This window comes from Anoplophora glabripennis, unplaced genomic scaffold, assembly GCF_000390285.2.
Source record: "Anoplophora glabripennis isolate ALB-LARVAE unplaced genomic scaffold, Agla_2.0 scaffold183, whole genome shotgun sequence".
NCBI classification, from domain to species: domain Eukaryota; kingdom Metazoa; phylum Arthropoda; class Insecta; order Coleoptera; family Cerambycidae; genus Anoplophora; species Anoplophora glabripennis.
The window spans coordinates 113,645-129,530 of NW_019416293.1; the positions used below are offsets into that span (position 1 = coordinate 113,645).

General features: G+C 32.7%; 3 protein-coding genes across 5 annotated transcripts; 1 reads left to right on the forward strand and 2 right to left on the reverse strand.

Annotated features, from left to right (window-relative positions):
- Positions 1 to 1,372: 1,372 nt before the first annotated feature.
- On the reverse strand, positions 1,373 to 4,544 carry LOC108912282 (SAM domain-containing protein SAMSN-1-like). The gene is made up of 5 exons (XM_018717478.1): positions 4,469 to 4,544; positions 4,249 to 4,400; positions 3,871 to 4,195; positions 1,706 to 2,007; positions 1,373 to 1,643 (listed from the first exon to the last, which is right to left on the reverse strand). The coding sequence occupies exons 1-3, from the start codon at positions 4,506 to 4,508 to the stop codon at positions 3,941 to 3,943; spliced, it is 447 nt and encodes a 148-aa protein (XP_018572994.1). The 5' UTR covers positions 4,509 to 4,544; the 3' UTR covers positions 1,373 to 1,643; positions 1,706 to 2,007; positions 3,871 to 3,940.
- On the reverse strand, positions 4,512 to 9,053 carry LOC108912283. 3 transcript variants are annotated; one of them, XM_018717480.1, is made up of 6 exons: positions 8,952 to 9,053; positions 8,642 to 8,895; positions 8,233 to 8,582; positions 7,764 to 7,931; positions 4,856 to 4,965; positions 4,512 to 4,601 (listed from the first exon to the last, which is right to left on the reverse strand). In XM_018717480.1, the coding sequence occupies exons 3-6, from the start codon at positions 8,354 to 8,356 to the stop codon at positions 4,557 to 4,559; spliced, it is 447 nt and encodes a 148-aa protein (XP_018572996.1). In that variant the 5' UTR covers positions 8,357 to 8,582; positions 8,642 to 8,895; positions 8,952 to 9,053; the 3' UTR covers positions 4,512 to 4,556. The 3 variants fall into 3 exon arrangements, with proteins under 3 accessions (XP_018572996.1, XP_018572995.1, XP_018572997.1); XM_018717479.1 differs by having other exon boundaries at positions 8,642 to 9,053; XM_018717481.1 differs by lacking the exon at positions 4,512 to 4,601 and adding an exon at positions 4,711 to 4,803 and having other exon boundaries at positions 8,642 to 9,053.
- A 3,675-nt stretch (positions 9,054 to 12,728) lies between these two features.
- On the forward strand, positions 12,729 to 15,294 carry LOC108912304 (lipase 3). Its single transcript, XM_018717509.1, has 5 exons — positions 12,729 to 12,918; positions 13,467 to 13,659; positions 13,983 to 14,347; positions 14,406 to 14,646; positions 14,875 to 15,294. Exons 1-5 carry the CDS (start codon positions 12,766 to 12,768, stop codon positions 15,165 to 15,167), a joined length of 1,245 nt encoding a protein of 414 aa, XP_018573025.1. The 5' UTR covers positions 12,729 to 12,765; the 3' UTR covers positions 15,168 to 15,294.
- The last annotated feature ends 592 nt before the right edge of the window (positions 15,295 to 15,886 follow it).

Here is a 15,886-nt window from a genome sequence, read left to right on the forward strand (position 1 = left end):
TAATTTTTTTGTTTCGCAATGTAACATGGAATCTTACGTTTTTCGAGTAATTAAAGTGTAAATTTTAATAAATAGCTCAAAATTGTACATAATGATTAGAAAAAAAATTTCGGATCTAGTTTTTTTCGTTTCTTTGCATTTCCTGAGAAAACTTACCATAGTAATGTATATTTCTTTTTACACCATCAGAAAGTAGAGATTTCAACGAAGAAAAAGCCCACCGACGTTTTTAAAAAAGCAGATATTTTGACGTGAGAATTTTCGATTGAAAATTAGGGTGCTTTTTCGATATTAAGTAAAAATAAGGTGAAAACATAAATATTTCAAATCAAAAAAATCACAGCGTGTTTGGGACATAAATAGGTAAGTTTTCACCAAAATTCGTGAAAAAAATTATGATATACGTGTTAAAAGTAAGATTTTATTTTGTGGGTGAAGATGATTAAAAAACAAGCGTAGCGAATTTTCACATAACCTCAAAATTTATGTGAAAAATTCAAATAACCAAGTTTTTGGTTTTTTATTTTTATCTTTTACAAAAATAGCTATTTATGATATAATTGATATAGGTGTTAAAAGTAAATTTTATTTTGTGAGTGAAGATGATTAAAAAACGAGCGTAGCGCGTTTTTTAACTTCACGAACAAAATAAAATCACTTTTAACACGTATATCATACACTATTTTTTCTACAAAACTGTTAAACACTAGTGTTAAAAGTAACTTACTTTTTACACGCGTGTCAAAAAATGACATGTTTAACATCAAAAATGACAATTAAAAAGACCACTTTTAACAGTTTTGTAGAAAATAGCTATTTTTGTAAAAGATAAAAATAAAAAACCAAAAACTTGGTTATTTGAATTTTTCACATAAATTTTGAGGTTATGTGAAAAAAGTGTAAATACAAAAGTTGTAGATCTTTTTATTACCTACAACTTTGCCATTTAACTTTTTTCCATAAGACTTGTAGTTTTTCCGGAAATCAAGGGAAACCGTTTTTTACCCTTAAAAACTCACCCCCTTCCCCTTCCCGACCTCAGATCGCCCGTAAATTATTTTTCCTTTCATTTCTGTTATATTCTCTTTTTTTCCAATGGGTTTCATCCTAGTATAATTTTTTTTGGTTTCAAAAATTATCGACCCTGGTCTAAAATATTTCTATGTTGTTATCAAAATAATATTATAAACGTGAAAATATCTAATTTCGTATTTGATACGGTCTTGTCCGGATTGAAAATCAACCCATCACCCACCCCAAAGGGGTGAAATCATCCCCTAAATTTTACAACTATTGTCTCAAAAACAGGCGGATTTTGCGGTAACTCTTTAAATCTTGCTTGTTGCTGGTGAATAAGGAGACCAAATAATTTGCGTATGCATTTATTAAAATAACCACTCACAGACGGGTACAATACAACAAATTTCACATCTAGGATACACGTTAGCAGAGAGGGAGAGAAAATATGAACACGAAATCGCAGCTGATTTGGCCCCCAAGGTTGTACCAAGAACCTTGGACAGATCTACTCCTGTTAATGCACTGACGGCTGGCGGTTCTGTCCCACTAATCAGGATATCCCTGCAATCGTATTGTCTTGATGCCTATCAGCACGATCTAATCCGTCTTGGCAAGGCGGCAATCTAAAAGAACACAACATATTTTGATTATCGGAACGATAGTATAGTCGAAATGTTCGTCTTACCTTTGGAAGAGCCTCCAGAACGATGGCCATAAAGGCAGCGTCGGCGTACTGCTCGTAGATGAGGTTTTTCTGTCTCGTCCTCTCTGCGTCTGCTTTGCCGATGCTGCCGATCGCCGAGGCTTTGGCCGTGCTTATCATCTTGATCTTCTCGCTCTCCCCCTGAGCGTTTTTCAATGTCTGGGTTCCGAATCGGGGCAAATTTAACGATCGCCGCTGAATATGTCGCCGTTTCAGGCTCACCTCTTTCCTTCGGTGATTTCCGCCCCGTAACAGATCGGCGCTGAGGTGCTACCAGTTGTGGCCTATAGTACAAGAAAACAAATAATTATCCAATACGAATTTTGGTAAATTTAATACGAGGAATAAAAAATTGACTGTCACAAGGAGAAATTTCAGGAAAAACCAGTTGAAATGCAAGAAATTACATATTAAATATTAATAAAATAAATGTTTTACTTTTTTCTAACATATGTAAATACAAAAATTATCACTAATTCATAAAGGACGAAAATGAAATACAGTATATTCTGCATTCTATCACGGCCTAATGTTAAGTTTGCAGAATTTATTACCTGGACAAAAAAGTATGATCGTATAGGAAATTAAATTTTAAATTGTGTTGCTCGTTCCAAAATGGCGAACATGGTTAAAAAAAATCGCAAAGTTGCAGAAAACGGTTTTTCTAAAATAACTAAGAAAATATTTCATCAATTGAAAAATTTTAAATGAGAAAGTTGTAGGTTTTAAAAAGATCTATCGACTGATTTTTTGTAAGTATCGATTGCTTTGTTACTTTTCGAGATATATTTGAAAAAACCGTTAAAAATTTTCTCTTTTCTCTTCTTCTATAACTCGTTTGCATTTACGTTCCCATATTTGCTATTTACTGCAAGCATAGCCCGCGGCAAGCCAAAAAAGTACATTTTTGAAAAATTTAAAAATATTAATTATTTTTCGATATATTGATTTTTTGAAAAAAAGGCGCTCTCGAAAATTGGCTAGTCTTCTCAGCAGATAGCCCTACATTAACGATTTTCAGTTTATTTTCTTCGTAAAGTGATATTATCATGCTGTTGAAAATTTTTGACAATTTTATTAATTTTAAGGATAAAAAAATGACTGAAAAAGATACACTTTTTTTGGGAAAGTTTTTTTCAAATAACTATTTCAATTCTTATTTACAACAAAAGTAACAACAACAATTATTGATAAAATTATTTATCGAATGAAATTTTTCTTTTCTTTATCGGATTGTCTTTTGATTCATTTTTTTAAATAAAGAAATAAAAAAGTTACGGGCTGTTCGCAAATGTAAAAAGTTATGTGACTTAAAACGTGCCCCAAGAAAACTCGTCCATATCTTTTTAACTGTTGAAAATATCGAAAAACTAATTCTGGCGTCCCTCTAGCATTTCGTTCGAGGATTCCAGTAAACCAAACCGCGCCCTTCTAGATCGAGAAATAAAAAAGTTACGGGCTGTTCGCAAATGTAAAAAGTCATGTGACTTAAAACGTGCCCTAACAAAACCCGTCCATATCTTTTTAACCGTTGAAAATATCGAAAAACTAACTCTGGCGTCCCTCTAGCATTTCGTCCGAGGATTCCAGCAAACCAAACCGCACCCTTCTAGGTCGAGAAATAAAAAAGTTATAGGTCGAGAAATAAAAAAGTTACGGGCTGTTCGCAAATGTAAAAAGTCATGTGACTTAAAATGCGCCCTCACAAAGCCCCTCCATATCTTTTTAACCGTTGAAAATATCGAAAAACTAACTCTGGCATCTATCTAACATTTCGTCATTTCCACCTGGGAATCCAACTGGTAAACAAAAACGATACTTCTCCATCATCGGAAGCCACCCCCTTTCGCTAGTAGGTCTCTATATGAGATATAACCTACAAAGTATACGACATACATTAAATGTCGTTGGGAAAATTCTCTTGATTTTCACAATTTTAAAAATGTTTTAAAAACAGTAATTTTTTTTTATTTGGAAACGGTCCAAAAATCGTACGCAATATTATATGAGCAATAAATCTTAAAAAGTGCAACACACCATTTTGTCTAGGATTTTGTGAAATACCACAAGCAAACAATTTTTTTTTAAAACAGAACCATTGCACGACGCTGCGGTATTTTACAAGTCTAAGAAGTGATCTTACTTACAGTCTAAGTCGTGAAGGCATTGACAATCCCCAAACAAATAATCCAAATCCGAGGGTTCAATCTCCTTGAACTATTTCAGATCCTCGTACCCATTCAGCACAAACACAGAAATATACTCCTGCAGGTTGATTTTCTGCAGCAGGTCCTCCACCGAGGCGGGCTTCCTCTTGATGTTCCGGCGCCACTTGATCTCTCGCTTCATTTTCACCAACCTTTCTGACAGCAGTTCCACGTTGATGAAATTGAACGTACCCTTCCTGCCCCTACAGATCCCCCTCCATTGGCCACTAGCGTTCATTGAAACTATATCTATTATATCACCAGCCTGGAAAAAAAATTAATACAAACGCGTGGTCGGCGGCGAGCTTAACGTAATACCTTAAATTTTAACGCTTCCTTGTCGTAAGGACTCAGAGTATGGTCCACTAACGCTCTGGCCCTTCCCATTATTTGGTCCGTAGGGCTCGGGTCTGGCTCTTCAGTCGATATGGAGCTGTGGTTGCTGCCCGCACATACCAAAGCCTGGGTACCTGGACATCGATCGAATAATGGTAATTTGTTCGTTTGACATGAATTTTCGAGTTGGAAAGTTACTTACTGGATCCAAATCCGCTGGGCAGGCTCTCCACGGAACGCATGGAGGGCAGGATAGGAAAAGTAAACCTTCCGTTGCTCTCCGATTTAAATCACAGTATATCAAAGGAGTACGGTGGGGAACCTCCGACAGATAACTATGAAGGATTTTCCCGTTGGTAGGAGTGTGGATGAGACACGCAGGCTCGTCCAGGCCTTCCAGTACACGGATAAGCACGGGGAAGTTTGTCCCGCAGGATGGAAGCCCGTCCAGGACACGGTATGTACATTTTTTAAATATAAATTCTACATGTTTCATGTAAAATTTTGCACAATTTATAATCTCGAAAACTGGAAGAGCTAGAGAGGAACTGATTGCAGATTTGGATTAGTCAGGACAGTTATTGTATACCTGAATTTTTTGTTGTTGTTTCTTTAAAGTGAGCACACTGGCGGTATCAAGGAAGAATCTGCGTAGGCGAGATGTATTGTACCGATGTCTTATTTTTGTGAACCGTTTAGCTACAATAGAAAATAAGGAAAATATATTACTGTTCTATAAATAAAGGGAGATTTATTTGCAATTGAGTTGTTCAGTTTTGATACATTTGCCCATAATCTATAATGTGTATAGTTTTAGGAATTATTATGCAGCCAAGTATACACAAGTATGTACTGTATGTCGCCTACCTAACAAAAACTTAAATGAAACTGGAAGGAGAAACATAAAACATCTCAGAAACTAGTACAGTTGGAAAGGAAGTGACAGCAATTTTAAATTGGTCAGGACCATTATTGTCCACCTGGATTTTTTCAAAATCCTAAAAATTTTCGAGAAAATCAATGGACTGTTGGATTTTTCGGTACAAAAATTTTTGGGGCTCGGAATTATCTGAATTCTAAAAAAATTACTATAATGGTATTGCCAAATCCAAAACCGAAATGAATTTCTCTTTAGGTCGTGTGATTTTGAAGATCCTCCATTTTTTTCAGAATTTTCATGAACTTGAAATGCAGGCTGTTACAAAGAGTGACCGCAAAAAGCCTATGATTTCAGCCTGTTTTTTCACAATTTGCAGAGAATTAAAAAAAATACAGAAAAATATGTTTTTGGTCACAAATTACTCGTCGTAAAAAACTAAAATGAGCATAGCTTTCAGTATTTTCAAAATTTAAAAAAACAACCCTACTTGGGGGTTGAAAAAAATACCAAAAATGAAGGATTTGAATATTACCAATTGATATAAAAACTATTAGCATGTGAATTATCTTAATATATTTTTCTTGGAATTTTTACAATTATTTTTTATATTTTCTAGTTTTGGGAATTATTCCACCCCCTGAGAGCGCTTAAGGGTGGATTTTCTATTTCAATGTGCTTCTTTCAGTCATGAGAATAAATCTTTCTTTGTAATATTCAAATCTTCATTTGGGGCGTCTTTTCAACATCTAAAGAGGGGTGATTTTTTTTAATTTTCAAAAAATTAAAATAATTTGAGCCCAAAAATATATTTTTATCTATTTTCTTTAGTTCTCTGCGAATTGTGAAAAAACGGGCGATTTTCTTCCCTGATCTCAGAAACATTAAGAGATACGAAGTAGCTTAAATGGGGGCAAAGTTGCATAATCAGCGGACCAACATTATGCCTCTAAAAAATTCTGTATTGCCTCAGCACGAACCAGATTCAGACGTTTCGTCTCAAAATATTCATCTTCAATGTATTTGTTCCAAATTAATCAATTTTTTTTTTAAATTTCTATGTTTATTGAATTATCGTATCCTATAAGTATCATTAGACCTTGTGAAATCCATCTAGTTATTTAATTTATTACCGTCACACGTTACAATAAAACATTATTAGAGTTTTAATCCCATGCTCATAGTTATTTCTAGGTTTCTCGAATACTCAAAATTCAAACAAATTCCGATCTATTTTTTTCAGGATATTCATACAAATACATCCGACATGCTCTTTCACAGTTGCGGTTACAGATATAATAAATTCCGATAATATTATGCTGGTCTTCATTTTCAACCTGTGCCAAAATGAAAATGTTTTTAAGCATTTACTGAAAGTTTTTAAACAATAATATTCATTGGGAGTTTTGGTTATTCATATGCATTTTTAAGAATTAATTTGTCATAATGAAATTAAAATTGTAATAATGTTTTAATTTTGACGCAAAAAATTATCGAATTATGATGACCAGGTGATGGAGATTAAAACTCCAATAATGTTTTATTGTAACGTGTGATGGTAATAATTTAAATAACTAGGTGGATTTCACAGGGTCTAACGACACTTGCAGTGTACGATAATTCAATAAACATAGAAATCCAAATAAAAAATTAGATAAATTTGGAACAAATACACTGAAGATTAATTTTTTGATACAAAACATCTGAATCTGGTTCGTGCTGAGGCATTACAGTATTGGGAGTCATGAGGGCTAGCAAAAAGTATAATATAATTTCTAGGGCCGTATTTAAAAAAATTAAGTTAATGATGGTCCTGGAAAGACAAAACGTTACATATAAAAATTGATTATGTCATTCGAAAGAGGGGAAAAAGTGGTCATGAGAAAGTGTTCTTCTTTTTTCAATAAGACTTCAAACAAGACTGATATGAAATAAAAACGGATTTCGACAAAATTTTTAAGCCCAAGATAGATCTTGTAGGTGCATTACTGTATGATTTGATTTATTGAAACTTGAAAAAAAAATTTATTTTTTTTTGAAAAACGCAATTCCTACAAAAACTTAAATATTTTGCAATTTTACAAAATTCACTTATTCTACTTGCCAAGAACTACACACATTTTTTCTAAAATGAAAAAACTGTTTTTTGGGAACTTTGGACGCCATTTTGAAAATGAAACCCTAACATTCGGCTGTGGTAAAGTAGTTCATTTAATTCTATGAAATTTTTTCTAATTTCTAAGTGTCTGTTTCCTGAACTAAATTTTGGCACATACAAATCTAATTTGATTGGACTAAAACATACAACACTGTCATCAAACACAGAAATAAATAATTCCTAAATTTATACACTTGCACCCACAAATAGATCAAAAATAATCCCATAGCTATTTGTGTCATAAAAAAAATTAACAGGAACTTTAATTAAATTATGAAAAATACAAAAATAACCAACGGTTAGGAATTTTTGACTTTCTGGAAGATGGTAACCCCCTATAAAATTAAAATTATTTTTAAAACTCTTAACAAAAAATTTCTATAATTATTTTTTTGTAAGTTTTGGAGTTATTTTCGATTTATCGTTTTATCAGAAACATTAACAACACTTAAAAATTCTTACCTGGGAAATATTGTACCCTTCCAAAGTCGTGACCCGCAGCACCCTCCTGGGCCCGGTAATTGAAGCCACATGATAAAACCTCTTCTAATAATACTGCTTCAACATAAGGAACGCTCCTCGTTTTGATAAGCAGAGACGTATCCAGACAAACCATAACCAACTCCTCTTCTAAGACAAGAAACAAAAATTTGCTAAGAAACATGCTTATCTAAATTTAACAGCATTAACAGTTGCTAAAATTGTGAAAAATAAATTTTGAACAAATGAAGATACTGAATTTGCTAGTTTTTATTCTAAAATTTGAAATATCACTTTTATATTCAAGAATGGAAAAACTTCAACACCCTGTATCCTGTATCTGAGTTTCAAGGATAAATGTTTTTATGAGAAAATATTCTTAAATCTGGCGAAGGAATATGCTGCTTATAATAATAAAATGCAATATTTGTCATTTACAAAAAATATTTACCTTTAAACGTGCTTTTGTGGCCATTGATCTTCTTCATCTCCGTTATGAAAGAATAAATAAGGTCCTCATGCTCCTCATTCGCCCCTAAGGTCCATGTCTTCTGACGTTGCGTCACAGTTTCCATGAGAAGGTCTCTCAATTCGCAGTTCAATTTCTTAATCAAATTATATCTGGTTTTTTCGGTCGCTATCAATTGCAACCAACAAAGTGCGTCAAAGTTTTTCCCGACATATCAAAAGCCTTCGACCTCATGCCTAAAAGCTCCAACAGACGATTTAATAGGGGATCTTTCCAGTCTATCCTACTTCCTCTCTGTATCTTCCACAGCTCCCCGTCTTTACAAGTTACACCTTAAAAAAAATGATCATACATAAAAAATCTTTGTCAAATATGCTTTTACTATGTGTACCTCGTCTAGTTTCCATGGTTCATAATCTGATGAAAAAATTGTTGGGTCTTCCATCGTATTCGTCCCCATGGCGAACAGTCCTTATCATGGGATAAGAAAATACTGCTACCACACATCTTTGCCTAATTTCAAACCCAGTACATTTACTTTGTATCTTTTCGCTAGTTCCACTAGAACCAAGTGCTGACCGGCTAGAGCTCGGGATAAGTTGGGGAGCTCTGGTATATTTCCTACGAAGGGCATCCAACAGGGACCTGCAAGCAATTTTAAAATTTAGTTATACATAAAAATTGCTCAAACCTATCACAACCACTTATTTCTTAGTTTTATGGACAATTTGCAGTTATTATTTTCTAATTTGTTGACATAAATTTTAAATATTATAGAACAATTAGAACATAACCAAACTAATTTCAATTCTTTTTCCATTATAGAACATAGAACCGAGCGCCATCTGTTAGAAAATAAATACACTATGATTCTAATAATGTTAGGAAACTACAAAATGACTGTGGTTTAAAGGAAATTTGAAATTAATATTTAAAAAATTTTTTCCATTCTGTTTTCATTGTATTTGTCAGTTTGCGTGCAAAGTAAATTAAAATGTCGATAAAATAATTTAATCATTATACGAAAATGCATAACAATAACATACTAGATATGTTTTCCGAATGCAAACAAAAAATATCGTTGCATATTAAATTCATTGGCCATTTTATACCAATTTCAATATTTATATAGTTTTGTTATGATTTGAGAAATGTTTATAACATAAAATAAAATATTTGATTTAGATACTTTCCCGTTTTGTTAAAAACCAAGCCGTAAAATACATGGAAATTATTGTGTATATAAAACCGAAATGAATTATACGAACAGTTTTTATTAAAATGAAACAACCCCTAGCACCAAAACGATCAGTCAAAAGGTCGATTTTATAAACTTGGTTCTACTTAACTGGAAATATGTCACATTTAGTGAAATTAAATAATTATTCTTTAATGATGGCAGAAATATCCGATTAATTAAAAACTGTATTATTTTAAAAGTAGTCTAAAAATTGAATTACATCCTCAATATCTAGTAAATGGCTAAGAGATATACGATATATGCTTTATAAGATATCTAGGGATCTTTTACTACTATATATATGTTGAAGATCTTGAAATAGAAGTAGAACTGAAATTGACATTGATAAATAACTTGTTAAATGGTTAAGTAAAATCTATATTAAATTTAAAAAAAAACATTTATACAGAGATTCTAGCTTATCTATTACTTAATTATCTAACCAGAGAATCATTTTCCTCAACCACTCTTTCTCAGACAAATAGCACCAATTTCGCAAAATTCTCTTACAATTAGACGTATGCTAAAAGTCAGATAAACATCTGCCCATTAAATTGTTAATTTTAATCAAAAGTAGATAATATGTTTTATCGACAATCAAATCTTTATCATTAAACAATCAGTTTTTAAAATACAACGCTAAATACATTTAATGAATAATTATGTTTTTTATAACGAAATACTTATTTACTGATAATAAAGTGACCAAAATGATGTCTCGATATTTGTCACAATTTCAGATAATTTATAATGCAGACAATGAAAATACTGGTGGACCTGCATTGTACTGCAGGTGAATATCGAAGTATCTCATGTAATACATTTATTTACAACTTGCTTATTTTTTATAAGTTAAAATAAAGATAGATTATCATACTGTTTTTATCAGAACCAACAGTGGTACAAGTATTTATATAAAAAAATAGTAGAGCAACTAATTGTTAGTTATTTACATATCATTTACTAATGTTAGTAATATTTTTGCGAAATATACATGTCAGAAATAAATAACCTGAATTTTATTTTGTATAATTCTCTCCATGGGCGTAACCAGAATTTTTGCTGGGGTGGGCTCCAAAAAAAAAGTTTCGCAATCAGCAACTTGCCGAATAAAATTTTAAAAACCTGAACACGTTTTGATTTCATTCTAAAAAAAAGGTCACGCAGTCAGCGACTTACCGATATGCCGATATGATAGACGATAATATTAGATATTTTTTTCTGGGGTGGGCCGTACACACCCCTGCCGTCCCCCTTAGCTACGCCCATGATTATAATCAGTATAGAGTCAAATGTAAAAAGTATTAATTCCATAAAATCTAATTCATGAATTAAAATGTTTTATAGCCATTATATTATCTTTCTACAGAGCGTTTTATAGCCATTATACTATTTTTATACAGGATATTCGGTTTATGTTTCGATTTTATATAGGATTTTTTAGTGTTGATATTTGAAAAAACATATTTTATAAAATATTTACGATTTTGATTAAATTTTATTTAACGATTTGTCTGATTAAAATTAAACATTTACTAAATTTGAAGTCTGCTTGTAACTCATTGTGATGATTCTAAGAAAAAAATCCTATTTTATTAAAAAACGGACCATTTTTTATTTATTTTTGCTTTTTTAACGTATATTAAATCAGTTACCAAGCACCGGAGATTTTCCCCGGAGTACTCTTCCGGACTCTTTCCCCGGAGTTTCGCCCTGAGTTGTCGCCCGGACTTTTTCCCCGGAGTATTCTAAAGTTTCAGTGCGTTTAAATCCCGAGAATTATTAGGGAGCGTGTTTAAACTGAAACACGTGTTTTTTTATGATACCTTAAACAGTTTACCTATAAATAGTCGTTTCTATAGTTTTTTTTCAAAAATAGGGAGCAATTTTCTAGGTAACGCTAATTTTCGAAACTAATTGGAATAGCAATATTATAATCAATACTGGGTCAAATGTAAAAAGTGTTAATTCCACAAAATCTAATTCATATGAAAGTTCTAAAAAAAAAGGTCACGAAGTCAGCGATTTACCGATATGCTGATATGATAAACGATCTTTTTTCTGGGGTGGGCACCGGATTTTCTGGGGTGGGCCGTACACACACCTGCTCCCCCCTAGCTACCTGCGCCCATGATTCTCTCATGCCATATATTTTTAGAATTATACTGCAACTAATGTGGTAACAAATCTATTATAAAGAAAATTTAAGTAAATCTGAACGTCTCGAATTTTCTATCGTTATTTTCCATTGAAATAATACAATCCTAACTTAAATAATTTACTTAGCCGTCTTCCTATTTTGTGATCAACACCAATATTAATTTCCAGCACTTCAGATTCTAAAATTATGTCCAAAACAAGTATATCAAACTTTGAACTTTGAAATATCTTCTTATCTCAATGGTTCATGGTATTTCTGTACACAAAAATTACATAAATATAGTTAATTGTTGGATATTTTCGAAATATCGAACAATAGTGGGATTATGTTATTACAAAATTATAGTCCAGTTAATTTTAGCACTCAAAAAAATTAATAATGCCAGAGACAACTATTAGATTATAAGATAATAAACAGAAGAGTTCTTAATTCATTAAAAATCTTACCATGCACTAACACTAACATTTTATTAAAACGGTACTCTGGAAAGCAACGTATGTAAAATTTAGTTATTTTATGTAGATACATGTTGAATCGGAAAAAAAAACGTAATAAGAAACATTTGTTAAGTATCTCTATCTCTTTGGTCTTAGTCATCAAAAGCTTTTGTCTGTCAATTCTTGGCGACATTTCAAGATTACATACATTTTTTCTCGGCAAATCTTGTATTTATTTGAATACAATGCAAAATATTTTAATTTAGTGCATGACATTTATCAAAGTTAAACTTTAACTTGTATAAGATCTCTGAAAAATCCATTAGAATAAAGGACTGAGTTATTTCAGTGCTTAAGAGTTATTAATTTTTAATTTATGAAAATTTATTAAGAATAATAAAACTACAAAAGTACCTATATAACTATCTCCAACTAAAACAGTAGTTTCTATCGATAACCAAATCTAAACCAAATGTTTACTTTAAATCTTCAAACTTATTGTTTTCCACTTTAAGGAGCTTTAGCGTTGTGTGAAAAATCGATTACGATCATAACCTTTATCAAATCATGCGCCACGTCCTAAGATTGAAAGGATAACGTTCCGATTAGAAAAAAAATATAAATTAAAGCGCGTTCTGTGATGGATTCAGTATTGTTCCAAGTTATAGTCGGGCAAAATGAAGGTTCTCATCCTGTTCGTTTTTATTGGGATAGCTCACAGTTCCATCATACCTCCCCAGGTAGCCAAGCAGGACCTCTCTGCTCAGCTGCAGGAACTAGGATTGGAGGATTTTGAGCTGTTGAAGGCGGAAGCGGCCAAATTGAAAGTGGTAGGTCTTTGTCTTGTTAGATGGTACAATGTAATATATTTTAAACGCAATATTGAAGCACGTTCAAAAATTATAGGTACACCTAATTATTAAAATATCAAGCTTTGGTTTGTTAATATTCAATTTAAGTATTATTCATTTTTAATCTCTATGTAGTTTATTGTTTAAGAAAATACATCTGTTTGTGGCATATGTTTATCAGAATTTGAGCAAGTGCAGGTGTTTTTAGAATCATTCAAGTGTTTAGTGTAATACAGAAATTAATCTCAAGTTCATAGTTTGTTGATAGTCTTATTGAGATAACTTCCGAGTTATCTAAAAGACATCTGAAAATACTTGGGATACTAAAAAATATTTAAAAAATTGACTTGGGAATATATAAATAAAGAAGGAAATTAAAGTAATATTCCTTGGAGCCATTAGTTAGCTCATTTATTGAAAAGTCTGTTGTGTATTATTGTGGAAATCACAGAAATCTATAATTGCTTATCAAGGTTATTGTAAAAACGTATTTTCTCGAAATAATTAAAATAAATCTCCTTTCGTAGCCTGATATGGTAATTGCGGAAGGTTATCCGGTTGAAGACCATTACATTACCACTCCCGATGGCTACATATTGAATGTGCATAGAATCCCCCATGGGAAAAGTGGACAAAGTAATGGAAAAGTGGCATATCTCCAACATGGAGTACTTGCTTCGTCTTCTGATTGGATTATTCAAGGCGCTGCAAAATCATTAGGTAACTGAATTGAAATTTCCGCTGTAAGCATGACAAAGGCTTCGCTGTTACTAACATTGTAAACAGCGAGAGTTAGTCTCAAAAAAATTCTCTAAATTTACAATTTCGATACGTAAATTATTTCATAATTTTTAAAAATATATTTGATCTTACTGATGACAGAAATCGAAACAATCAGATATCCTTAAATATTTAATAAATGGATAACAGATTTTTATCTGTTCTGCAGATATTCTAAATATTGATTATTATTTATTGAATTTTTGTTTCGTTTACTGTCATATTCTTCTTAGGATAATATTTTAATTGAACAACAATCGTAGGTTACATCCTCGCCGACGAAGGCTACGACGTATGGATGGGAAACGTCAGAGGCAACGCTTACTCCCGCAACCACACCAGCTTCAATCCCGACACCGACGAAGGTTTCTGGCTGTTCAGTTGGCACCAGATAGGAGTCATCGACGTACCCACCATAATCGACTACGTCCTGGCACAAACGGGCGCCGATTCCCTCTACTACGCTGGCCACTCCCAAGGCACCACTGTCTTCTACGTCATGACTTCCTCTTTGCCCGAGTATAACGACAAGATCAAAGCTCACGTGAGTCTTGCGCCAATTGGTTTCATGAACCATATGACCAGCCCGCTGATGAGGATCATGGCTGTATGGGAAAAACCTTTAAATGTGAGTATAAGCAACCGATGATTTGGAAGGGAGTTTATTATCACTATTTGCTTTCTAGGCGTTGACAGCACTCATAGGAATGGACGAGTTCCTGCCAAGTGACGGTTTCTTGAGCATGATGATAGAGGGTATATGTCAAGAAGGCGTAGGTCAGCTCCTCTGCAAGAACTCTTTGTTTGCTCTCTGCGGATTCAGTCCGAAACAGATGAATACCACGCTGCTGCCGACTGTCATGGCCCACACGCCAGCAGGATCAGCTACGAAGCAGTTTCTCCACTACGCGCAAGAAATAAATTCAGGTTGGTAGTATTGTTGAACCTGTACTGCTGACTAGAATGATACAGGTATACTTGGAAAAAATGGAGTACACAGGGAACAAAGGACTGGTAATTTTTCGGTTAAAAGTCGGTTCAGTTATGTTTGTATAAAAAATTTATGTTTGTATAAAAAATTAACATGATATTCTTGCTACTACAATTTTTACAACCTTGAAATTTTAGTAATACCGTGTTAACTTTTTATTTAAGGTAAATTCCGTCAGTACGACTGGGGTACCTTACAAAATATTAAGGACTACAAATCTCTGTCGCCACCCAACTATGACTTGTCCAAAATCACCGCCCCTGTTTACCTCATTCACAGCAGGAATGACTGGCTAGCAGGAGAGAAGGATGTGGAGAGGCTTTGCACGGGTCTGGGCAACTGTGCCGCTAAGTTATTGTTATCCGACTACACATTCAACCATCTGGACTTTACCTTTGGCATTGATGCAGCTACACTTGTTTATAGCAAGGTTGTCAGTATCTTTTCGAGGCATTAGCTGTTTTATATTTTAATTTAAATGACATTGTACATATTGTATAATTGCAGATTATTTGAGATTATTAATTAACATTGGTATAGTGGTGCAAAGCAAGGCTGGCAATAAAAAAATAGTATAATGAAAATTCTGAATTTTATTTCTTATAGAAACTAAATAATACTTGTTTCTTTTATTTAAATGTGTAGAAAGTGGGTTTATGGAAATTTATGGAAGTAACGTTGATCTTCATTCAATTTAAACAAAGTTTTATGATGTGCTGACCTTAGATAAGCCAAGTGTATAACTTTTAACAGCATTAACATAAGGTTAATCTTGAAAAAAATACAAGATATATTAAATTCATTCATACATGCGCTGTGTACACCAAACATAGCAACAATGTAACAGAATTGAAGGTCAAGGAACATTATGCAGTTCAAAAATAAGAAAATTCCGAAGGTATTACACTAATTCAAACATTTTTACAAAAAAATCTTATCGAATATGGTCAATGTCCTTCGATACCAGAAATCTAGATATAAAAAAAATTGGTTAAGTGTCTTTTGAATTAGCTTTAAAAATATAAAGAATTAAAAATTATTTTCCACTCAATCAAATCTACGATGCAAGATATCTGTTCCCAAGGAGATTTTGCTTAATTTTTAAATTTGTTTACACTTTCCGTTAAAAATGTATTTTATCTAACGCAAAACTTACGATTTATAATTACCATGGAA